Source organism: Engystomops pustulosus, chromosome 11 (genome assembly GCF_040894005.1).
Source record: "Engystomops pustulosus chromosome 11, aEngPut4.maternal, whole genome shotgun sequence".
NCBI lineage: Eukaryota > Metazoa > Chordata > Amphibia > Anura > Leptodactylidae > Engystomops > Engystomops pustulosus.
Window position 1 is genome coordinate 1,658,048 of NC_092421.1, and position 25,102 is coordinate 1,683,149.

The 25,102-nt window shown below is 47.5% G+C and overlaps 2 protein-coding genes across 3 annotated transcripts; one reads left to right on the forward strand and one right to left on the reverse strand.

Annotated features, from left to right (window-relative positions):
- Nucleotides 1-1,256: 1,256 nt before the first annotated feature.
- Nucleotides 1,257-11,726, forward strand: LOC140106299 (uncharacterized). 2 transcript variants are annotated; one of them, XM_072130678.1, is made up of 5 exons: nt 1,257-1,397; nt 3,321-4,371; nt 5,274-5,400; nt 7,203-7,298; nt 8,658-11,726. In XM_072130678.1, the coding sequence occupies exons 2-5, from the start codon at nt 3,340-3,342 to the stop codon at nt 9,473-9,475; spliced, it is 2,073 nt and encodes a 690-aa protein (XP_071986779.1). In that variant the 5' UTR covers nt 1,257-1,397; nt 3,321-3,339; the 3' UTR covers nt 9,476-11,726. The 2 variants fall into 2 exon arrangements, with proteins under 2 accessions (XP_071986779.1, XP_071986780.1); XM_072130679.1 differs by lacking the exon at nt 1,257-1,397 and adding an exon at nt 1,558-1,693.
- LOC140106335 (proteoglycan 3-like) lies at nt 11,552-20,064 on the reverse strand. Its single transcript, XM_072130735.1, has 5 exons — nt 19,905-20,064; nt 18,148-18,398; nt 16,329-16,463; nt 12,082-12,187; nt 11,552-11,806 (listed from the first exon to the last, which is right to left on the reverse strand). The coding sequence occupies exons 1-5, from the start codon at nt 20,047-20,049 to the stop codon at nt 11,748-11,750; spliced, it is 696 nt and encodes a 231-aa protein (XP_071986836.1). The 5' UTR covers nt 20,050-20,064; the 3' UTR covers nt 11,552-11,747.
- Nucleotides 20,065-25,102: the final 5,038 nt, after the last annotated feature.

Here is a 25,102-nt window from a genome sequence, read left to right on the forward strand (position 1 = left end):
TCCCCTCTGTGGGCACCCAAGTTATCCCCCCAGAGAGGTCTCCAGGCCCCCTCCTGCAGCGGGTGGTGGTGCAGGACATCACGCGCTCAGCACTAGAAGTTCTAGAAGTGCTCACCACGCTGTGACTGGGTGCCACAGACCACAATGGTGGCCGTGATCTAGAGTGGCAGACAACGGGCACCATTACAGCTGTGTGCATGGGGCCTTAGGGTGTGGGGCTGCACAGCCATGTGTTAGAGTGGAAAAATAAAGTGTAAAAAGAAAATTAAGTTCCCAAAGGTCAATTCTGTCCTTTAACCCCTTAATAACTTAGCCCTTTTTTGGTTTTACGTTTTCATTTTTTACTCCCCACTCTAAACAATCTTGTTTTTTTATTTTTCCCTGTACAGAGCTGTATGGGGGCTTTACTGTACAACTCTTCCCTCCCCCACTGATGGCCACCAGACCATGAGCTCTGTCCCTGTGTGAGGGCAGGAGGGAGAAGTTGTACATGAGTAGAAAGGTGGGGGCTGAGAGCTGAGCAGTATAGACAAGTCCAAAGCAAAGCCCAACCCCTGGGACTCAGCACAGGATTCTGTCAGGAGGCAAGGTAAGTAATTACACACAATTATATTGTAATGAAAATGCTTAGAGAAAGCAGAAAGGTGAATGTGCAGTGCAGGTGTGATGTGGTTCTGCAACCTGTCTTTAGTGAATGTAGCCCCGACAGTAGCCACAATGACCACCCCCATAGGCCACACTGCCCCCACATAAGGGCAGATGACGAGAGGTAACGAATAGTGATCATTGATCCGCGGACCTGAGTGGCCCCTCCAGCACCCTTGGACCCGGGCACTTGCCCAGGTAATCCCGCTGCTGGCCCTGGTAATTTGCATAACTTCTATTATCTTATATTTCTGGTTTATACAGAGTTATAATAAAAGACGCCTTTTTATTAGGACGCACCTACCACTAAGCTGATGGCAGGTGTTCTTTGAGGCCCATAAAGTAAAAATAAAAGTAAAAAAATAAAAACCTTAATAAAAGGTAAAAAAAAATTAAAAAAATGTGTTCGCCTCCAGTCACTAAGGTCAATCTTTTATTTCTCATTTGTTTTTATTGATAACAAAACCGATCATGTCATACAAATCACAAAAGCTAAAATGTGGGAAATAATATTTCTTTTTTTGAGAGTTTTAAAGCCGAAAAATTTGCTTAAAAGTAGAAAATTCAGACCAAATGAATAACAGAATAACAAGTGACCGATCACGTGCTCATGACATCATCACAGGTCCTTGAACGTTTCCTGAAGCAGTCTTAATCTGGACTCCTCCCACACAGGTGGCTGGTCACATGATCGTGACATCATCGCAGGTCCTTCAGGCTAATAGGAATTGGTCCGTGCAGAATAGAGAGAGGTAACGGCGCGGGAGTCACGGGCAGGAGGGGGCAGGAGGGGGCAGGAGGGGGCAGGAGGGGGCAGGAGGGGGCAGGAAGGGGCAGGAGGGGGCAGGAAGGGGCAGGAGGGGGCAGGAGGGGGCAGGAAGGGGCAGGAGGGGGCAGGAAGGGGCAGGAAGGGGCAGGAGGGGGAGGCAGTTGCCAATAGCAACTAATGTGATTCCAGCGCCCTCTTTTCTTTGTGCCCTGTGACCTCTCACCTTTTAACCCCTTTCCCGCCTGGGTCCATTTTCTGTGTCTCCATCTTCTAAACTCTGTAAGTTTCCTGTTCTTCTTTCCATAAAGTATTTCCTTGTGTTTATTGTGAGGATTCCCTTCACTCTATGTCATTACTTTATATCACACACGTTTATGTGGCGTTTCTGCAGCGCTCGCAGTTTTATGCTTCATTGGGGCGGACGTATTATCGTATCTGCGCCATAATTGTTGCGGACCATTTATAATGACTTGCCGCCAGAAAGAACAGATGTTTCCGGCTATTCTGACTCCTTCGTCTTTTTTTTTGGCGCAAGTGGGCGTGGCCTATATTTTCCACATCATCCGCCACTTTTATGTGTAGTTTTTCGGCTTTTTTAGGTGCAAATTTTGGCACAAAACAGACCAAAAAATGGTCTGAAATTAAAAATCAAAAACAGGCGCAGTCCATGTGAGCTTCTGCCGCACGTCTCATTTGTGTCGGCATTGTTATGGCGCCCGACTGATAAGTCCCGTCTGCGCGTTAATTACTTACAGCCGTGCGACACTTTATTACATCCGGCTGTGATTTCCGTAGTCGGATCTCAGGTGCCGACTGTCGAGGTTGCGACAGAATTAATAAATCCCCCCCCAATCTGTACGAAGTTTAGCACTTTTTCTTTTTGGATGGTAAAAAATAAATTTTTTTCTTATTTGTGTTTTAATTCTCTAAATTTATACGTTAGAAAACTTCTTAATGGACACGTTTTCCTCCCGATGAGCTCTAAAAGCGCTTTTTTTTTTTTTTTATTTCCCAAATCTGTTGCTCAGTTTAATGATTGCATTCTATTTATATCTATCCAATTTTGTTGTTTAAGAAAAACACTATTCTTAAATAAAAATCATTAGTTTTTGCAGTCTTTTTTAACCCCTTGCTGCAAACCATAACAGATGGCAGAAGGCGAGGGGAGAATGGAGAGATCTCTCACGCTGAGCCCTCTCCTTACAGCCAGGAGGTTTGCGTCATATTGCTGGCACCAATCACAGGTGTTATCCACGCACGCTGCCATCTAGACTAGGGTAGTGGGGTCATCGGGGGAGGCAACCCCTTGCCATGACGGCCCAGGGTCTCCCTGACACTGCAGGGGCTGTCAATCACAGAGAATTACAGAACATGAGAACAAATGCCACATACTGCAGTACTGCATCTGTATTGGTGTATGTGGTATAATCCATCAGACTCCCTGGGGTTAAAGTTCCAAAGGGGGCCTGAAAAACAGTATAAAAAAAGTTCAAATCACCAGATTTTTCCTAAACTGAAAATAAAAATAAAATCTTAAAATGTGAGATATCACTGTCCCATAAGTTTATGAATGTAATGAAAAAAAAGATCTTTCAGAAGGTCATAGAATACCCAAAATAGTGACAACAGAAACCCGACTGGCTGCACAGGTCCACGCAGTGATGCATGAAAAGGTTATTGGGGCCTATGTACTCAGTCTGTACTGCGTGCAGTGTCCTGTGTATAGTGCAGGGGGCGCCACATTCAATATTCCTGCAGCACGTTCTGCATGAATCTCGCGCCCCCTGCACTGCACCAACAGAGAGCACCAACTTTGTTTTTGGTGCACCTTGAATTCGGGGCGTGCGACACATTTCTGTCGGATTTATCACTGACGCATTTCTACATTTGTTTCTTGTTTCTGCAGAAAACTTCATTGTTGACCAATGGAGGAACCTGGTGAAAGTCGGTCCTCTGGTTCTCCGGCCAATGACAACTTGGGAACTGGGACTCCATCCACTAATGATCCAGCGTCTTCAGTCCCAGGCGCTGGGCGGCAGCAGACCATCCTACAGCTTAGTGGTCAGTCTTACGTGATTCTGGCTTCAGGGCAGCCGGTGACTGCCTTACATGGAGCCGGGGTAAATGTAGTGCGGCTCGGAAATAATGTGTCCATACTGCAAGCCAATGGTCTGCACATGCCCTTTGTGCCGACAGAAGGTCTTCAGGGCTTGACTGGCCAGCCGGCTGCATCTAAGCCGAGTACTAGCCAAGCCGCTAACCTGCAGCCCAATGTTTTCCTTCAGTCCTCTGATAACAGGTCTTACCCACCTGGTGGACTGCCGATCCCATCACGTAGGCTCCAGAGTGCTTCCTCAGGTCAGTCATCAGGCGGCTCACAACCTCCTACCGGACCGTCCATCGGACTCCAGACTAATGATTCCCAAACACAGTCACGGATATCCGGTGACATCTACAGCCATGGACTCTTACCCGTCTCTTATGAATTCACTACTCGCACTACATCAGTGAAGCAGATGAACAGAGCAGCACAAGAAATCAGAAGAAAGGTTACAAAATCCAAGTCTGACATGGTGACGAGCGTAGACGTGTCGTGTAGTGCTTACAGCGTGCCCCGGGTGAAGCATAGCTCCACCAACACTGCAAATATCAACAAGTCTAAGGGAACCCAAGCAGACATCGCCATGAGAAGTAAAAGCCAAGGAATCCAGTGTCCTGAAGGTGGGAACCTGGATCCGGGGAGGCTTCATGTCTTCCGGGAATGTTCAACACAAGTGGAGCCGATGTCTGTGGGGAGCGAAGACAACGAAGCGTCTACACAAAGGAGCGTAATGTTGGTGCAGGACATGGGACCGGTGGGAAACGTGTTACCTGCCTACGAAACCTGGCAGGCGGATAAGTTATTCCTTCAGGACCTTCAGAGAATTCAGAGACACAGGACCCCGCTGTATGAGCCGGTAAGTCATCCCCAAAGTGTCTTCAGGATCAAAAACCAAGATTGTTGCTGTAACTTTGTAAACTGCAGGTAAAGTAGGAAAGAAAAATAAAAGCCCACGATTGTCCTTTTACAACTCTGTAGAAGATTCCTCGGGTTAGGTCCTCGTGTATTATATGGTCTGATGACTACATAGGAATCCGTCAGCAGGTTTTACCTAATACCCTCGGGTCAGGTATAAAGTGTCATTTCTAGAATTCTCTTTCTGTGAAATCTCACCTGTAAATAAATCCCAAAGTCACGTGACAATGAGCAGAGAAAAGTCATTGTGTCCGTGATAACCCAAGTTTACATGCCCCGATCTCTGAGAAACATACATATTATCGCTGCGTCCCAAAATGTCCGATCTATCAAAATATAATAACGGTTATTTCTGGTGTTTAACCCCCGAACAGAAAATAGCACCCAAAGAAAATGTCACTGTTTCGTCATTTTGGTAAATATAAAAAATGAAATGTAAGTGATGAAAAGGCCGCACCATTCTCAAAATGGCAGCATTGAAAATATCATCTCATTTCGCAAAAAATGACACCACCCACAGCTCCACAAACTGAAGTATCAAAAAGTTTTTAGCGCCAGAAGACTATAAAATGATTTTTTTTTTGTACAGGAGGTTTTAATTTTTGTAAATGTATGAAAACATTATAAAACCTATAAATGTGTTATCCCTGTGATCACACCAACCCAAAAAATAAAGAAGACGTCATTTGGGGCGCACAGTGAAAGACGTAAAGTCCAAGCCCACAAGAAATTTTTTTTTTTTTTTTTTTTAGCAATTTCACTGCATTTGAATTCGTCAAATGTACAAAATCCGTCAGGGATGAAATAATTCTTTCCCTCACGGTATATTTTGCCTCTTTCCAGGGTCAGATCCGGTTTGATGATGTGGCCATCTACTTCTCCGAGGACGAGTGGGAATGTCTGAAGGAAGAAGACAAAGACCTGTACATGGAGATGATGGTGAAGAACTACCGGACCCTTCACTCTCTAGGTATTTGTAGTGAGAGGGAGTCTCCGCTTCTACGCTAAGGCTGCGCCATTGGCATCATCAACATGGGGAGAAATAACTGGACGGCACATCCACATCACACAAGGATCTATCGCCGCTCCGCTTCATTTTCTAATCTTAAAGTTCTTAGTCACATTTTGATCACATTGTATAAGCCAATAACCACTTCATGGTGACCTCGTTCTAGTGGGTCCCTGCGCTATTGTGTGCGGTGTCACATGGCATCCACTGCAGCGCAGCACCAGCGAGGACTAAGACCCAGCTGCCCCCAGCCCCCATACTGGCAGCCGCAGCCCCCATGGCTCCGGGCCTTGGGTCCCCACCAGCACCGCACCACCCAAGCAGCAGATGCCATGCAATACCGCACCATGTGACCAGGACTACAATGCTCATCATGTGTGAACAGGTGTTGGATACTTCTACGTCTTGAAAATGTAGCCCAGAGGCAGGAGATCGTTGTGTGATGTGCATGCAGTGCTATTCTTTCTCCCCATGTTGGTTTAGTCTATTCTATCCCTGCATTTGTTTTGTTTTTTGCCTGGTACCAGCATTCGCCCTAATCGACCCGGGTGTTTTTGAATTAGCAGGAGACATATAGCACATGCATATAGGAGCCGCCTACTTCCTCTCAGCCAGTGTCTGAGACCACATGGAGCAGGGATTATTCAACAGCTGTTCACACATGATGAGCATTTTACTCCTGTTCACATGGTGCGGTATTATATGGCATCCACTGCTTCTGTGGTGCGGTGCTGGAGGGGACCCGGGGCCTGGAGCCAAGATGTGTGCTGGGGGGCAACTGGGTCTCAGTCCCTGCTGGTGCTTTGGTGCGGTGCTGGAGGGGACCCGGAGCCAAGATGTGTGCTGGGGGCAACTGGGTCTCAGTCCCTGCTGGTGCTTTGGTGCGGTGCTGGAGGGGACCCGGAGCCAAGATGTGTGCTGGGGGGCAACTGGGTCTCAGTCCCTGCTGGTGCTTTGGTGCGGTGCTGGAGGGGACCCGGAGCCAAGATGTGTGCTGGGGGGCAACTGGGTCTCAGTCCCTGCTGGTGCTTTGGTGCGGTGCTGGAGGGGACCCGGAGCCAAGATGTGTGCTGGGGGGCAACCGGGTCTCGGTCCCTGCTGGTGCTGTGTTGCAGCGGAGGTGGATGCCGTGTGATGCTGCATCCTGTAGCGTAGGGGTCCACCACTACGAGGTCACCATGAAGCGGTTTGTGGCTTATACAATGTCATCAAAATGTAACTAAGAGCCTGGAGTTTGTTATATAATGCAGCCGATCAGCAGGAGGTCATTGTGTGATGTGCGGATGTCCAGTTCTTTCTTCTCTCCCAAGTCGCCATGGGCACGATGTTGCATCTACTGATAATTAATGTAGCTGAATGGTAACGAGTCTTAACGAGCGGACATCATAGTCCAAGTCTCTTGTGACTGACACTCATGTCACATGTCATTGGTTGTCCAGACATTGATACACATGGCGGCTCCTCTCCTGACCATGGCTAGTGTGTGGTATTGCAGTTCAGCCGTCCATTCATCTATATAACAGCTGAGATGCAATTCCAGTACAAACCATGGTCAGAAGATGGCAGCCATGCTTTACAACCTCCAGACAACCCCTTTAAAAGAATTTTCTACTGGAAAAATGTCTATATAATTACTGGGAGCTCCGAGCCTTTAGCCTGACATCCACAGTTACAGAAGTAGAGAGCCAACCCCTGGGGTGCAGTTACTCTGAGGGGTTAAAGGTCGGCGTCATGTGACGGCCTCTATCTTTGTACGTACACAGGTTGGACCACGGTTAAGCCGCCACTGATAACCATGATAGAGCAAGGAGAAGCTCTCTACATGAAATACCCCAGGCAGTTTGGAATCACAAGGAAAGGTCAGTAACATCCTGAAGATGTTCTCATGATAAGTGGGAGCCATTATTTTTACACCACATTCTTTCTTCTGTAAGGATCGTCAAACATAGAGATCACATAAGTGAGACCCTCAACCAAGAAGTCCCCACCGATTAAAATCTGTGTCACATGAAAGTAATTATAATCACCATATAGTAAGAGCATCTGATTGTGTGGGACTGGACGTGCTGGACCCTTTAGTTTCCTAGTAGCGCCACCTCTGGCGACTTTGAGAATTACTCATTGTCCATTCACATAACCTATGATGCAGGACAGGATAGAGGCCCCAGAGGGAGAGAGAGACACATGCCTTGTGCAATTAAGTGATGAAGAATATTTTTGTAATTGGGGGTTGCAGCCGCCCCCCCCCCCCCCCCCCCCCTCAGCCTAGATTTTTAATGTTGCTGATCTATACATTGATTGGTGGGATTCTTGATCACATGTTCTGCATCCATCTTTTTACATTGAATGGAGTTGGAATCGGCAGACTCAATCGAGTGTATGTTGGCCATGTATAGGCGCCAGAGCAGGACATTGTGTGTTGGATCCCCATGGGTCACATCATGAGACAGAATTCGGATTCCTACCCCTTGTTGTGAATAGTAGTCTACACTCGAGGCAAATTTCCTCCAAGATCAAGCATGGATAAACCAAGGACACTTGCAATAGATCCAGGCACGTGACTGTGTTTCTTCTAAAATCAACTTTTTAAAATTATGCTAATTAGCATGAAGGGCTCCGTGTGTTATCAAAGCCTCTCATTACTGTAGCTTTACAGGCTGTTACATTGTGCCAGAGCCTCTCATTACTGTAGCTTTACAGGCTGTTACATTGTGCCAGAGCCTCTCATTACTGTAGCTTTACAGGCTGTTACATTGTGCAGGAGATCCCCCCCCCCTCCCACTTTGTGCTGAAGGTAGATGAAGGGGCTCTGGTAACCCCCCCATAGCACTTCTGGAAGGATACCATGGATAAGAAATATAATAATATTACCACATCTCCGGTACCTGAATCTATGAGTAAGTGTCCCTAGTGTATCATGATGGATTTTGGTGGTAGATTTTCTTCCAGGGCTAAAGCACATGATCTGTGGGTGGATTATAAGGAGTGAAAACTGTGGTTAACAGGACTCCTTACATCATAGTTGGTGGATATGATGCAAGGAGTCCCCGAGTCCCTGCTTTCCCTCAGAACAATCGTGCAGTCTGTGATTCAGGGACTGAGCATAGGCTTGTGTTCAAGCCCCAACGCCTATAAAAAGTGTTGCTATGGGTGATACAGTATAAATGTATATTCTGAATACATCAATCTTGTATTGAATTGTCGATTTTCTTCAACAGATTCAACGAACATGAAACCTGGAAATGCCCTTAAAGAAAACTACAATCTTCACAAGTTCTCTGAACGTCTGAGGAAAAGCATTGACGATTTTCTATCCTTCTGTATACAGCAGACGGAGGACCTCATGTCCGGGGCCACACAGTCTGATCTCGGAGATTCGGGGCCGTTTTGTCAGGTGAACTCGTTGCTTGGCCAGAAGCCGGCTATAGACGAGAGGCCCTTCAAGTGCTTCAGGTGTGAACGGCGCTTCAAGCGTTTCTGTGATCTTGTCTCGCACCAGAAGTTTCATCCCTTTGAGAACGGCTTCTCTTGTTTTGTTTGCTCCACGATATTCAAGAACGCGAAAACGTTGATGAAACACGAGTTGGGCCACACTGGGGAGAAACCCTTTATATGCCCAAGGTGCGGAAAGCGTTTCCTGACACAGCAGATGCTGGAGAACCATCTAGGGGTGACCCTGAAGAAGAATCCACACGTCTGTTTAGAATGTGGGAAACGTTTCCCTAAAAAGTACAGTCTGCGGAAACACGAAATGCTCCACAATCGAGAGAAACCGTATTTGTGCTCCATCTGCGGCAAAGGCTTCACGGTGGAAGACGACTTTAACGAACATCAGAAACTCCACATGGCGGAACAGATCTTCTCGTGTGATTTTTGCGGGAAGCGTTTCAGTAGTAAGACGAGCTTCGAGAAGCATCGACAGGAGCATCAGAGTCACTTATTACCCGACTACGAGCAGCAAGGCCAACTTCTTCTGCTCAAGCAAATCCAGGAGGGAGAGTCTGTCCTACCAAAGGAACTGGAGCTCCAAAGCTGAGGGAGCGGATTCCAGTGAGAGGGAGCACCATGGGGGCTGAAATTTGTTGGATAGAACCAATCTATGTTTGCTATCATTGGATTGGAGCAATGGTATCCCTGACACTTCCTTTGCCTGCTCTGTGTGTTACGTCAACCTGTACACATTAACCAGGAGGTTAGTAAGACTTATCTCCAAGTGTAGTTCAGTATCTGCGTAGAATGTGATGACCAAGATTTGATCAATTTCCGATGCTTTGTTTAACCTTTTGCCACCATATAGGGAGAAATCTTTTCATGTGTCCAGTTTATGTTGCTTGAAACTGCAAGGCTCTCCAGAAGTACACATGGTGCATGTACGTCCTTAAAGGTCTTTTCAATAAATCACTTGAAAAGTCTTGCTCTAGATCTAGTCTAGATCACTGTCTAGCCTGACGTCCGTTATTGGACTACATCCCAAAAGCCTTGGATCTCTGGACGCTCCACCATACATTGTGCCAGTTGGAGAACAATGCCAGGGCTGGTCTGAGCCGGAGGGAAAGAGAGCACGGAGCTGGGCCAGGACTCTGTAACTACAGGACATGAAGAACCTATGACAAAGGGCAAAAGTTCACAGCGAGTTTGCCTTAGGCTACATTCACACGATGTATGCCCGCCGCCCCGTAGAAGGTCACTAGCACTGCCATTAAGAAACCCCATAGACCAGTGGTGGCGAACCTAGGGCACAGGTGTCAGAGGCGGCACTCGGAGCCCTGTCTGTGGGCACCCAGGCCATCGCCCCAGCATGAAGTTCACCAGACAGAACTCAAAGAATGTTCCTACAGAACCTTCCTACAATGATGGGCGGATTGCCCTCCTCCTTTCAGCTGAGTTGGTGTCTTTAGGAGGCTGAACGATTGAAAGTTATCAAAGAACAAGGAGAAATAAATTACTGCTTAAATTGCTGCGCTGGCACTTTGCAATAAATAAGTGGCTTTTGGTTAAAGTTTGGGCACTCCGGCTCTAAAAGGTTCTCCATCACTGCCACAGACATTCCCAGGTTAGAGGGATTGTCTGAGTGGCCAGGATGGGGCGGGCTTAAAAAAAAATAAACAGGTATGTTACGTGCGTCACGTTCTTGTGGGTGCAGCTTTTATGATTTTCACTCTTGGCTCCAAATAACACCTCAGCTTTATTCTTTGGTTCGCTGCGATCGCGGTGATACCAAATTTATAGGTTTTATTGCGTTTTAATACTTTTTCAAAAATTAAACAAATGTGTACAAATAAGAAAAAAAAATGTTGCCATCTTCTGACGCTAATAACTTTTTCATACTTTGCAAAATGAGCCGACGTTTTGAGGAGTCGGGGACATAGCAATAGGTCAAGGCAGGCAGCAGAGGATCCGGCAGGGGACACAGGAGGGGGCTGGGAATTTATCAGGGAAGGCGGCCGGGCAGCGCCAATTATCGGTGTTCTGACCCTTTAAATGTTAGCGGGCCGCTGCGTGCGCCCTAAGAGACGGGAACGCACGCGCCTGACCAGGGAGCTGCGGAGAGGTGAGTTACCTTGCAGGGGGGAACTGGAGGCACCAGGAGGGACCCGGGTGCGCCTACGACTGGTACACAGAGCTTTGTGGATGAGGGATATCATATATTCGGAAGGAGACAAGTAACCAGTGCAGTGATTGGCACAGACTGGAGGCGTCCGTGTAGCGTTTAGTCTGAAAGACGAGCCCGGCTGCTGCATTAGGAATAGGCTGGCGAGGAGAGAGTATAGTGACTGGAAGATGATTAGTGGTGAGTAACAAGAGTCTAGGCGAGAGGGGATCAGAGCGATAATTAGCATTTTACAGGTTTCAAATGTGGAAATGGTCGGATTTTAGAAATGTTTCTGAGATGCAGCAAAAGCGAGCAAGAGATTGTGTCTCTACAGATGTAACAGCCGGGGGTGAGACGCTGCATGGAGTTATATAACTATATGGGGCACAGGGGGCGTCCTTCTATAGCGCCTCCGGAGAGTCTGGGATCCCTCTCGGTGTCATGCTGCCCACAACCTGAAGGTAATGACGTGTAATGTTGGTCATGAATGTTTTATCATATAAAGGGAATCACATTGCATCCGGTTATTTATAGATTTATTATAAGCTCCATAGCAGAGGAGGAGGTGGTGGGCACAAGGGGCAGGACCAGGGTCCAAACGGGGGAAGTGTCAGGGGTCGGCTGCGTCCTCACACCTGGACATCCTCGCATTGATCCTTGTCTTCAGCGTTGCGTCCATTGGAAGCTGCATGATGGGGACGAGCGGGGTCCGAGCTTAGAAAGTGCAGACAAAGGGTAATCTTGTTTTGCAATTTAAAGAGACCCACTTGCCGGCTGCAACGGAAGAGAAAGAGTTAAGGTTAAGGCTGGAGGAGCAGCAGATACAGAACCAGCACAACTATATGTGACTCTCATCAGGGTTGTTCCTGGTCTGTAGCTACGTGTACACATGGGGCAGACTGACGTGTTACATAAATCTGTAACAGTTATTGCCCCGGGATCCGTGGAGTTTACATTTTCTAGTGAATCCTTTGTAATTATTGGATGACAGAGACGCAGCGTCTCCAACACATGTCCTTCTATTACACCCGCGTAGCAGTAGTACTTACTGTATCTGTTCATCGCAACGCACCATCTGCCTCCTCTCTTGGGTTGCCCACAGCCCCAGTTGGCATAATTCAGAGAACTTCCATCCACGTTGCAATATGGGACACACTGCAAAGCGGTTACACAATAGAAAAAACTGGAATAAGGACATTTGTCAACACAATTTCAGTAAAAAAGACATAAAACTGCCTAAAAGTCCATTACTGGCTGTGATGTAGGATGCACGGGGCGTCCATGGAATATTCCGGAGCTAATAGACCTTACAAGGAGCGGTCTGGGGAGAAGCTGGGGGCAGGTTCTCCTCCCTTGGGCTGCGGATAGTCACACGGGTTTTCATGGATTAACCCCTCCCGGGTGCAGCCAGGTCATCGCCTAATAAACCGCGAGCATTATCTTGTCATGGCCCAGTGCGGCGGCATCATCCAGGAAATCTACTTTGTAGTGAGATGGTAACAGGTTGTATAAAGTCAGGGAGGAGGAGAGTAACACTGAAGTCAAGCTCTCCTGCCTCTGAGCTCCTCCTCCCATGTGATTGACATCATGTGCTGGACTTCAGGACGTCTGCTCAATGATATGATGACCATCAGTTACAGTAAAGGGGGCGTTCTAAGACAGGAAGAGCTTGACTTTAATATTAAATTAGACTCGTTTGTAGCAGTCTGGGAAATATCACATTTTAACCTGTTATGGGGCATCACATAGTCAGGGAGGCGGAGCTGAGCGCCAAAGTCAGGCCAAGTGCTCACCTCCAATGTATGTGACTTCTCTACTTTCAGACTGTCCTGCATTTCTCATGTGTTGTGTACCCTGGATTCCTGCGCATGCGTCGTGTACCCTGGATTCCTGCGCATGCGTCGTGTACCCTGGATTCCTGCGCATGCGTCGTGTACCCTGGATTCCTGCGCATGCGTCGTGTACCCTGGATTCCTGCGCATGCGTCGTGTACCCTGGATTCCTGCGCATGCGTCGTGTACCCTGGATTCCTGCGCATGCGTCGTGTACCCTGGATTCCTGCGCATGCGTCGTGTACCCTGGATTCCTGCGCATGCGTCGTGTACCCTGGATTCCTGCGCATGCGTCGTGTACCCTGGATTCCTGCGCATGCGTCGTGTACCCTGGATTCCTGCGCATGCGTCGTGTACCCTGGATTCCTGCGCATGCGTCGTGTACCCTGGATAATTTTTTTTGGTACCGCTGCTGGTTACTGGGGTAATCTTCACGGACAAGATCCCTTTAATAATTTGTAGGGGATTATATGTATAATGATAATAATTAGGACACAGTTTGAAAATGTATTAGAAGATTTTGTATAAAATATTGCATTATGCCACAGTGTGAATAATAAGAAGGAGGAGATAGTTATGTAACACATTCTTTCGTAGGGGAAATGTAGAAAAATAGCATCAAATAGATAAATGAATTCATGTAAAAAATAATGGATCGGGGGCTGTAGTGTAGTCATGTATGGGGGTCACAATGTATTTTTATATATGTAGGGGTTTGTTATGTATATTCTTTAGCAGCACAGTGTGGGACATTTTTTTAGGGGTGCAGTGAGGGGGATGTGCTGCCTGAAGCTGAACACATCTGCTGATAAATTCTTCAGCCAGAGTTAATGACAATTCTGGACCCGAAGGAGAAGTCAAGTCACCTGTGAGATTGTAGATCCTACTTCTGCCTGTGTCAGATCAGTCTTGTAGTCACTGACTTACCTCCTAGTGTGAGAGAGCTCTCAGCTTATGTACTGTTATATCTATAGGGTCAGAGAGCCTGGGGGGGCTTGTCTATGTGGTGCAGGGACCCCAGGGTTAGGGGTTATTGTCATCAGATCTTCTAAAGGTTTTCAGCAATTTCTTATTGGTAGGTAGATGTAAAATGCTTCAGCCACCAGCAGAAAGCCCGGGACACCAGGGGTAACTCTTATACTATCCCTAACCACAGCCCAGCCACCAGCAGAAAGCCCGGGACACCAGGGGTAACTCTTATACTATCCCTAACCACAGCCCAGCCACCAGCAGAAAGCCCGGGACACCAGGGGTAACTTTTATACTATCCCTAACCACAGCCCAGCCGCCAGCAGAAAGCCCAGGACACCAGGGGTAACTTTTATACTATCCCTAACCACAGTCCAGCCACCAGCAGAAAGCCCAGGACACCAGGGGTAACTTTTATACTATCCCTAACCACAGCCCAGCTACCAGCAGAAAGCCGGGGAAACCAGGGGTACCTCTTATACTATCCCTAACCACAGCCCATCCACCAGCAGAAAGCCCGGGACACCAGGAGTAACTCTTATACCATCCCTAACCACAGCCCAGCCACCAGCAGAAAGCCCAGGACACCAGGAGTAACTGTTATACTATCCCTAACCACAGCCCAGTCACCAGCAGAAAGCCCGGGACACCAGGGGTAACTCTTATACTATCCCTAACCACAGCCCAGCCACCAGCAGAAGCCCGTGACCCCAGGGGTAACTCTTATACTATCCCTTACCACAGCCCAGCCACCAGCAGAAAGCCCAGGAAACCAGAGGTAACTCTTATACTATCCATAACGACAGCCCAGCCACCAGCAGAAAGCCCAGGAAACCAGGGGTAACTCTTATATGATCCCTATCCACAGCCCAGCCACCAGCAGAAAGCCCGGGACACCAGGGGTAACTCTTATACTATCCCTAACCACAGCCCAGCCACCAGCAGAAAGCCCGGGACACTAGTGGTAACTCTTATACTATCCCTAACCACAGCCCAGCCACCAGCAGAAAGCCCAGGAAACCAGGGGTAACTCTTATACTATCCCTAACCACAGCCCAGCCACCAGCAGAAAGCCCGGGAAACCAGGGGTAACTCTTATACCATCCCTAACCACAGCTCAGCCACCAGCAGAAAGCCCGGGACACCAGGGGTAACTCTTATACTATCCATAACCACAGCCCAGCCACCAGCAGAAAGCCCAGGAAACCAGGGGTAACTCTTATACGATCCCTATCCACAGCCCAGCCACCAGCAGAAGCCCAGGACATCAGGTGTAACTCTTATACTATCCCTAACCACAGCCCAGCCACCAGCAGAAAGCCCAGGAAACCAGGTGTAACTCTTATACTATCCTTAACCACAGCCCAGCCACCAGCAGAAAGCCCAGGACACCAGGTGTAACTCTTATACTATCCCTAACCACAGCCCAGCCACCAGCAGAAAGCCCGGGACACCAGGGGTAACTCTTATACCATCCCTAACCACAGCCCAGCCACCAGCAGAAAGCCCGGGAAACCAGGTGTAACTCTTATACTATCCATAACCACAGCCCAGCCACCAGCAGAAAGCCCAGGAAACCAGGGGTAACTCTTATACTATCCATAACCACAGCCCAGCCACCAGCAGAAAGCCCAGGAAACCAGGGGTAGCTCTTATACGATCCCTATCCACAGCCCAGCCACCAGCAGAAGCCCAGGACATCAGGTGTAACTCTTATACTATCCCTAACCACAGCCCAGCCACCAGCAGAAAGCCCGGGAAACCAGGTGTAACTCTTATACTATCCTTAACCACAGCCCAGCCACCAGCAGAAAGCCCAGGACACCAGGGGTAACTCTTATACTATCCCTTACCACAGCCCAGCCACCAGCAGAAAGCCCGGGACACCAGGGGTAACTCTTATACTATCCTTAACCACAGCCCAGCCACCAGCAGAAAGCCCGGGACACCAGGGGTAACTCTTATACTATCCCTAACCACAGCCCAGCCACCAGCAGAAAGCCTGGGAAACTAGGGGTAACTCTTATACTATCCCTAACCACAGCCAGCCACCAGCAGAAAGCCCGGGACACCAGGGGTAACTCTTATACTATCCCTAACCACAGCCCAGCCACCAGCAGAAAGTCTGAGAAACAAGGGTTTGTTCTTATTTTAACCCTAACATTAATGACATGAAATAACGTCCCCCCTGCAGCCCTTGTACACACACTTGAAGCTCTCTGCTGTCCCTGCTGTGACCAGTGCCGGAGCTCGGCTATTCCACAGATTGACAGTTTTCACAGTAAAAAAGCCTCTGTGTCGCCTTTGTGTCACCTTGTTTTCTCCAGACAGACACAGTGCCCCCTCGTCTTTTGATTTGATTTAATCTGAAACAACTTCCCACCATATATTTTGTATGGACCAGTCACATATTTATATACATTAATCATGTCCCCTCGTACTCGTCTCTTTTCCCCGACTATAACCTTCACATAGAAACTAAATGCTGTACTTACTCGATTCCTTTTGATGACCCCGATCCACACAAAGCTGGCGTTCAGGCAGGTTCTCTTCAGTACATTTCCCAGGCCAGTATTCGCACTACAGCTGTGAATGGAGCTCAGATTTCCTCTCCTACAGCGGCAAATCCTCTACAAAGGATCGGAAGGCGACAGGTTAATAATTTTCTGCAGTAGTGGTGTCTCTATACACAAGTCATTAGGTCTGTGCATAGTATCTGCTTCTTGTACGGCTTGTGGGGGTCATCTACAGACAGGATACAGCTGGGGTCTACCAGGAGGAACCAGTCATTAAGCTTCAGGGCTTGTAGAAACAGTCCCGAAAGTAGAGGCTGGACCCCCGCCCTCCCCATAGTCTGGATATAATACTCTATGAGCATCCAAAAATACTAAGGGGGGAATCCTCCAGCCCACCACGTATGGGACCACTACAGGGAATCTATAACAAGAATATTTCTCCTTGTAGTAAGTCCTGCACCAGAACCGTCCCTTCCTGGAGAAAATATTTGATCCAATTTTATCTATATGCAAATTAACATTTTGGGGTAGCCCGGGCCAAGAGCTCCAGTGGAATCTGCTCTTGCCCCTTTCACAATAGGCAGAGAACAGGACTAACTGCACTTAAGCTTGTGGCCACCGCCCTGGTGCACTAAACCTTGTGGCCACCCCCCTGGTGCTCTAAACCCTGTGGCCACCCCCCTGGTGCCTAAGCCTTGTGGCCACCCCCCTGGTGCAATAATCCTTGTGGTCACCCCCTGGTGCTCTAAACCTTGTGGCCACCCCCCTGGTGCTCTAAACCTTGTGGCCACCCCCCTGGTGCTCTAAACCCTGTGGCCAGCCCCCTGGTGCCTAAGACTTGTGGCCACCCCCCTGGTGCAATAATCCTTGTGGTCACCCCCTGGTGCTCTAAACCTTGTGGCCACCCCCCTGGTGCTCTAAACCTTGTGGCCACCCCCCTGGTGCTCTAAACCCTGTGGCCACCCCCCTGGTGCCTAAGCCTTGTGGCCACCCCCCTGGTGCAATAATCCTTGTGGTCACCCCCTGGTGCCTAAGCCTTGTGGCCACCCCCCTGGTGCAATAATCCTTGTGGTCACCCCCTGGTGCTCTAAACCTTGCGGCCACCCCCCTGGTGCAATAATCCTTGTGGTCACCCCCTGGTGCACTAAACCTTGTGGCCACCCCCCTGGTGCTCTAAACCTTGTGGCCACCCCCCTGGTGCAATAATCCTTGTGGCCACCCCCCTGGTGCACTAAACCTTGTGGCCACCCCCCTGGTGCAATAATCCTTGTGGTCACCCCCTGGTGCACTAAACCTTGTGGCCACCCCCTTGGTGCACTAAGCTTTGTGGTCACCCCCTGGTGTTCTAAACCTTGTGGCCAAACCCTGGTGCACTAAACCTTGTGGTCACCCCCTGGTGCACTAAACCATGTGGCCACACCCCTGGTGCACTAAACCTTATGGCCACCCCCTTGGGGCACTAAACCTGGGGCACTAGACCTTGTGGCCACCCCCCTGGTGCACTAAACCTTGTGGCCACACCCCTGGTGCACTAAACCTTGTGGCCACCCCCCTGGTGCACTAAACCTTGTGGCCACACCCCTGGTGCCCTAAACCTTGTGGCCGTGCTTATCGTGCAGGTCACTTACCCTACTAGTTTATATGCTGTCAGGATCTGGTCACCCTCTTTACTACTCTAGGCCACCAGGGATGTTCTTACTACATTTCTCTCTGCTCTGGTATAAGAGTTGTGATCAGTGGATAGAAGTGCATCTACTCTATTTGTCACAGGTTTCCAATCTAGAAAAAATGAACCTACACGGGCACAACCGAAGGGTCTCGGCTGGCGGAACACGTGGTATCTGCAGGTCCCTTTGTTGGGACATTCAGAATCTTCTGCTTTCTCTGAAATTTCTGGCTCCATCCGCTCATCTTCTTCATTCAGAGACAAGTCTTCTTCATCCCACTTCTCCTCTTCATAATCTTTATCGAATGTCTTATCAATAACATCGACTTCATCCCCGGCAGCTTTATCCAACTTGTCTATGAAGGTCTCCGGCACAGAATCTCCTGGGAGAATAAAGCAGATGTTAGAAGCACAAGTTCTGCTGTGGGTGATCAGAGGACACCCTGACCCGGGAGACACAGACAGGCCGGGGACATGGGCATGGGGGGCATGTCACCAAGTGCTACGTTACCGCACAGCAGGAATGACACAAGCCAGGCAGGGAAGAGGAGGGGGGGGGCAGAGCAGACGGGTGCTGCACCCTGCACCCATGGAAGTGTTGGATGTACCTCATCATATATCACTTACTGCACAGTTTATGAAACATCTATGATTTGGATTGCTATACCAATATATGTAGGTCTTTAGAATAAAGTGATCAATTGTCTTGTGCCATACTCTTTACATGAATTGCTAGATTACCTTTCAAGGGTTTAGTCACTTTTCAAAAATTCACTTAGATGAAACATTGGGGCACATTTACTTACCCGGCCACAGGAGTTCCCGAAACATGGAGTGTCCGACGATCATGATCTCCGACGCGATTCACAAAGATATCCTGCATGTGTCGCTTCCCCGCTCAGGTCCCCGGAGTTCACCTTCTTCACAATCCCTTCTTAGCTGTTACAGCCGCGCAAATCCCGAAAATTTCCAAAATCCAACAAAAGTGTGTTCTGCTGACCCTCAGTAAATAAGCCCCATTGTCTCTGCCTGTACATGTACCTGTAGCTTTGACTCCTCTGAGACCTTCCCCATTCTCTGCACACACACATAGATTCCCGTCTCTCTCACTTCTGGAGTCTAATGGCGTCTCTTGGGTTCACGTCACGTTATTTGCAAACGTTCTAAGGATTATTTTGTCAATCTACACGGTAAGCTTTCCCAACATATTCACTTACCGTATACATATAACATGATGTAAACCCAGCCTGACAGACACAGGAGGACGGGGAGCACGATGAGTCATAATGCATAAATTATATTAATTAAGTAAGTAGCAGGAATGCTGAATCACTGGAAAAACATTTAGGATTATTATTAAGGCAGTAAAGGCACATGGGCAAATTATGTAAAAGAGTGGCCAACCCCTTTAAGGAGCTCAGTTTCAATCTTCAGTTGCAATGGCAGGACCTTACTAACTTAATAAATGGCATCTTTTGGCTACAAAAAAAGGCATGTTGGTCAAAATGTGTGTAACATTATCTAGACCTGGTTGCCAATGATGGACATGTATCCTTTCTACTTGAGTAATTATGTATCAGCAGGTCAGTTCAATGAGGTATTTCATCAATGTCTTCTATTCATTTTTGTGAGCTCAAAAAGGAGCGGAGTCTCCTCAGAGGTAAAGTATAACGTAAAGATCTGCATCTTCCACCACTGGTTCTGGTTCACAATAACCGAGGCAAACAACTGGTAAATAATAACTGAAACTAATAATAAACTGAGACGTAGATGTTTGAGTCGTCTTACCCAAACTTGGTGGAGGACAGTGTGAGCTCCTATGTAACTCCGCATGACAATGTCTATCACCACCACAAACACTACTAATATTATGTGTATTGTCCACTCACCAGATTCTTGGGCGAGGGCAGTGCCCACCAGCAGCAGCAGAAGGAAGGTGAGCATGTCTTCTAGATGTCTCCTCTCACGTGTGTTCAGATGTCTAAGGTCTTCTCTTTTATATCTGGATTTGAGGAACATGAGCTGCAGGTGCATTGGTCCATGAAGCCGATAACAAACGGTCAGAGCTGATAAGATAAAACCAGTGGAGCTGATTACCTAAGTCTAACGGTCTCATCGACATCTCTGGGTTTTTAGTATTTTGTTGTCCTGGATCTTTTTATGTCTAAATTGTTACATTCATTTAAAATCGCTTTGATAGAACAATATATGTATTGAATGTTAGATACTTCCATTGTTATGTTATGACTTCTGTAACAGATGAGACATTAATAAGCAGCTTTATATGAAGAATATCTCCATCCTCATTGAATACCCGCATGGGCCATAGCAACAATCCTTCCGTAACCACTAAAGCTTGATCCAGACCGGTGTGGCTACTGTGTTCTGATGATCCAGTCTACTGGCAACACCAAGCACCAAGCAGTATCTCCCCAAAGTGACTTTGCGGGCTGAGCCTGGATCCAGCACGACCCCATCTGGTGGCCTCGCTCTTATTGACCCCCCAACATTCCCATTGGTTGTTATGAATTATCCTACATCCTTTAATAATCGGTCAGTTCCCTCCAGTTTATCTGTAATGTCCTGTAATTCTATTTGTAAATATTCCAAATTCAACAAAAGAAAATCTGAAGCGAGCGTGTTTGATAGATCCTCAAATCATTGACAAAAAAGGATCCATTGGAAACAGGTCTCAGGTTTGAGCTCAATCCTTCAGGAACCCTCCGGGCTTATTGTCAGATGCAATCGTAGATACATTGCTCTCTTAGAGGGGTTCTTGTCTTTTCTTTAGCTCAGCAGTAGAGGGTTTGGCGCTATCCTGGCGATTTCCTCCTCCGGGAAGGTCAAAGTTTGAGTTGGAATAAAATTAGGAGATGAATCAGTCATTTCCGACGTGCAAAGCTTGAGAGGTCCGGACACAATCAATGGTCCTTCAGATGTAAAGCCGAAATGTGTGCCATCCTGGGTGCTGCCCGGCAAACTCCTACCCACAGAGCACGGTAAATAATTGTAGAAAAGCGGCAGCGCTCCAAAACACGTGAAAAACAAGAGGTTTATTCCATCTCTAGTAACGTTTCAGCTGAGAACCGGACTGTAAGCAATGAGCGAGTGTTACAATGGAGTAAAACAAGGTTGGTTAGCACAGCGCAAATACAAAAACGGCCCGTGCATTACATTTCACACCAATATATAAGAAAAGAAGAAGGAATGCACGAAAACGGCCAATAGGTGAATTTCACAAAAAAATCCATTTTTATGAATTCCAAAACAGACCACGCTAAAGACCCACATTTAAGAACAATTAAAAAACATAATATACATCAGATACAAAATGGCGACCACCGGAATGTGTCAACCGCACAGCGCAAATGTCCAGTCATTTCGTAATGATTACCCATCTCCCTATGATGCACGGATGGGGAGATATTGGGGGTCATTTACTAAGGGCCCGATTCGCGTTTTCCTGACGTGTTACCCGAATATTTCCGATTTGCGCCGATTTCCCCTGAATTGCCCTGGCATTTTGGCGCACGCGATCGGATTGTGGCGCATCGGCACTGGCATGCACGCGATGGAAATCGGGGGGCGTGGCCGAACGAAAACCCAACTGATTCGGAAAAACCGCCGCATTTAAGAAAAAAAAAGTGTTGCGGAGCTTGCACTTACCTTCACTCAGCCCGGCTCGGTGTATTCCAGCGCGTTCCGATGCTTTTCAACGCAGCAGCGCCACCTGGTGGACGGCGGAGGAACTGCCTTAATAAATCCCGGCTGGACCCGAATCCAGCGCAGAGAACGCACCGCTGGATGGCGAATGGACCGGGTAAGTAAATCTGCCCCTATATATAAATCCTAGAAACACACCTGTAAACACCGCCCAACAGGAAGCACGTGAGAACAAGTACTGATTGTACTGGGCCCAATAAGGACCTGCTGCTTTTATGATACAAATGGAGACAACAACAAAGAGCCTGCGTGCGAAAAGTGCTGTCACCTAGTAAGCACCGGCTGGTTCGTAATTTTGGGGCATCTGTAGCTAATTGGTGAGATTTTATTAACTCTTTGTTGGTGGAGGAAATGAAAATCATCAATTTTTAGGAACATTTTTTTTGTGTTTTTTTTTTTTTGGCTAAAAATAGTATATTGTTTTCATTCTATGGGTCGCCACGATTACGAAAATACCTCATTTATATAGTTATTTTAATTTTTTCCCATTTTCATCGATTAAAAAGTAATTTGGCGAAAATGTTAATTTAGCCTCACCGACTTTTCTTACTTTTCGATTGACAAATCTGGTTAGGGGCTTATGTTTTGCCAGAAGGATTGTTCTTTTTAGTGGTCTTATTTTAGCGTGTTTTTAGAGAATTTTTTAAAGGCTATAAATTAAAAATGATCTTTTTTTCGGTTGTTTTTTTACGGGGTTCACTCTGCGGGTCCAGTGATGATTCTGTTTTATTATGCAGATTGATACGGACGCAGCGATACCAGATATGTGGGGGTTTTATGTATTTTATTCAATTTTACTGAATAAAAAGTAATTTTGGAGAAAATCTTGTTCATTTTAGCATCACCATCTTTTCTTATGCAGAACTTTTTTATTTTTCGGCTGACAAGTCTGGTTAGGGGCTTATTTTTTGCGAGAAGGATTGTTCTTTTTAGTGGTTTCATTTTAGAGTGCGTAACATTTTTTTTATCACTTTTTAGAGCATTTTTTAATGGTATGGACGCAGCTAAATATAATTTGTGGCATTTTTTTTTGGTGTTTTTTATACTTTATTACCGGTAAGTGTTTTTATGGGAAAGTGACATTTTAGGGGCTTATATTTTTATGTATTTATTTATTCTAATGTGTTTGTAAATGTTTTACTTTTCCATACTTGAACTTGAACCAGCGATGCTCTGATTCTCTGATCGCTGGTTCCAGTCCAATAATGCATTGTAGAGCAGTGTATAATGTCTGGCGGTGCAGGTGCATGCGCGTGCGCAGACAGTTTACAGTCAGACCCTGCGAGCATCAGGCAGCCCCGGGGCACTTGGCAGACCTCGGGGCTGCCCAGGATTGGCTCGGATCCCCGGTAGGCAGCACGGAGGATCCGATCCATAGGAGGGAGACCATTACAAGCCGCATCATTCGAGTATAATAGACAGCTGACAGACGCTGCTTCTGATGCCGGCTCCGTTCAGGAGCCGGTGCCAGAAGCGGGACGTTATAGCACATATCTACCCGCAACGACATACTACACTTAGGGGTTAATATCATGGTATCCAAAGAACACCAAAAGACGGCAGGTAAGTAGGACAATATACAGGGCAAACCAGTCATTAGATGATCCCACCCGTCCTGAAATCTACATTCAAGCCATTCAAGTGTTTTTTAATTTGTAAATCCACTCTAACCTAAGTCTTCCCTCCCTGTAATTACATTCTTTGGAGTGTTTGAGGACGGGGAGGTCCTTTATACTGTGACACTGCTTTTCTACAATTATATATATATAGCCCCCATAGGAGGCTAAAGACACCAATGCTAATAATTTTTACTATAGTACACACTTGCCAGCGATTGGCAAGTCTGTACATTGGGCAATCTGCTGCTCCTATTAAGGGTCTGTCTTCTTCCGCCTGAGGCGGGAACTTCATCTTGCCTCATGGCAGATGCCGCCCTGGTTATAACTTACCTTGCACCCTGACAGAATCCTTTGTGTAGTACTAGGGGTTGGGCTTTGGTTTGGGCTTTGGTGCTGCAGACTCCTCATCCCGCAGCCCCCACTTTTGTGCTCCTGTGTAGCTCCTTCCTCCTATACCTTCACAGAGGTCACAGCCTGGTGAGGTGACATCAGTGGGAAAGGGAGGAGCTGTGCAGGAGCACAAAGGTGGGGGCTGAGAGCTGAGGAGTCTGCAGCACAGACAAGTCACCAAAAAAACCCAAACCCTGGGACTACACAGAGGATTCTTCCAGGGTGCAAGGTAAGTTATAACCAAAGCCTCATCTGTCATGAGGTGGGAAGTTCCCGTCTCAGGCAGCAGATGACAGAACCTTAATAGGAGCAATCACTGGCAAGTCTGTACTATCGTAAAAATTAAGCAAAAAGTCAGAGGTGCCGCTGTAATGGGCTCCTGCAACCTGACTTTAGTGAAAATGGGAACCTGGTGACTTCTTCTGTGTCTTCTGTGAGTGCTGTTGAACAGAACATATCACTACACATGCCCTGCAGAATAGAAGCCTGCTGCTGCTGTCTCATCTAAGGAGAAGCGTCCTCCTTCAGGCCTGCAGCTCTGACTTCTTACAGGTCCTGCCTAAGATTGCTGCCACAGCAGCTCCTGCCTTCTCCAGCCCAAGTTCCTGAATCTGTGCTGAGAGCTGCTCTGCCAGACAGCATCCAAATAGTTATCTAGGACATTGGCAGATAGGATCACTACATCTCGTCTCCACGTGTGATCCCGGGCTGCCGCTAACATAATGAGCCTCCCCTCTACCATCTACCCGGGGTTCCCTACATCACACACCGGGAGTGGTCCGGAGAGAACCTTCCATCTTCTCCAGCCTCTCCCTCTCGCTGGCCCTTCCCGGCGCAGATGATGCTGATGATGTTCCTCCTGGACCAAGTGAGGGTGACAAGTAGCACCAGGCCGCTCCAAAGCCAGACACTCAAGTACCAGGAAAATCCAACTGCCCCACACAGAAGGGTCCGGCCCCGGGGGGAGGACATTGTAGTTACATTATTCATAACGTCTGGGGCCCATTGCAGTCTTAATCCAGCGCTGTGAAGCTGCACCATGGAGTTATGGGCGCACAACAGCTCACTGATAGCTTGGGATTTACTTTTCCTTTTGTTTCTTGCGCTGCCAAAGGTTTCTGTGATGTTTTGTGCTGTGAGCATTAATGTAGACTGTAGCGGGACCTCGACCTCTGTTCCCCCAGTATTATAGAAGCATTGGGGCAAATGTTAGGGTGGGGCAGTCTTATTTCTGCTGTATCCTCTATGTGGCTTTTTATATACTTTTCACTGTATATTTATAATGTGTGTGATTCTTTGTATGGGATTTGCTTTTGTCTTCTTAGTGAACCACCTACCTTAACACTACACAAAGT

Coding starts and splice junctions, on each gene's coding strand:
- LOC140106335 (XM_072130735.1), bottom strand. CDS start 20,049: ATGCACCTGCAGCTCATGTTCCTCAAATCCAGATATAAAAGAGAAGAC. Junction 18,399..19,904: donor TGCCCTCGCCCAAGAATCTG/GTGAGTGGACAA, acceptor TTATTCTCCCAG/GAGATTCTGTGCCGGAGACC. Junction 12,188..16,328: donor GGGTCATCAAAAGGAATCGA/GTAAGTACAGCA, acceptor ACCGCTTTGCAG/TGTGTCCCATATTGCAACGT.
- LOC140106299 (XM_072130678.1), top strand. CDS start 3,340: ATGGAGGAACCTGGTGAAAGTCGGTCCTCTGGTTCTCCGGCCAATGAC. Junction 5,401..7,202: donor CCGGACCCTTCACTCTCTAG/GTATTTGTAGTG, acceptor GTACGTACACAG/GTTGGACCACGGTTAAGCCG. Junction 7,299..8,657: donor GTTTGGAATCACAAGGAAAG/GTCAGTAACATC, acceptor TTTCTTCAACAG/ATTCAACGAACATGAAACCT.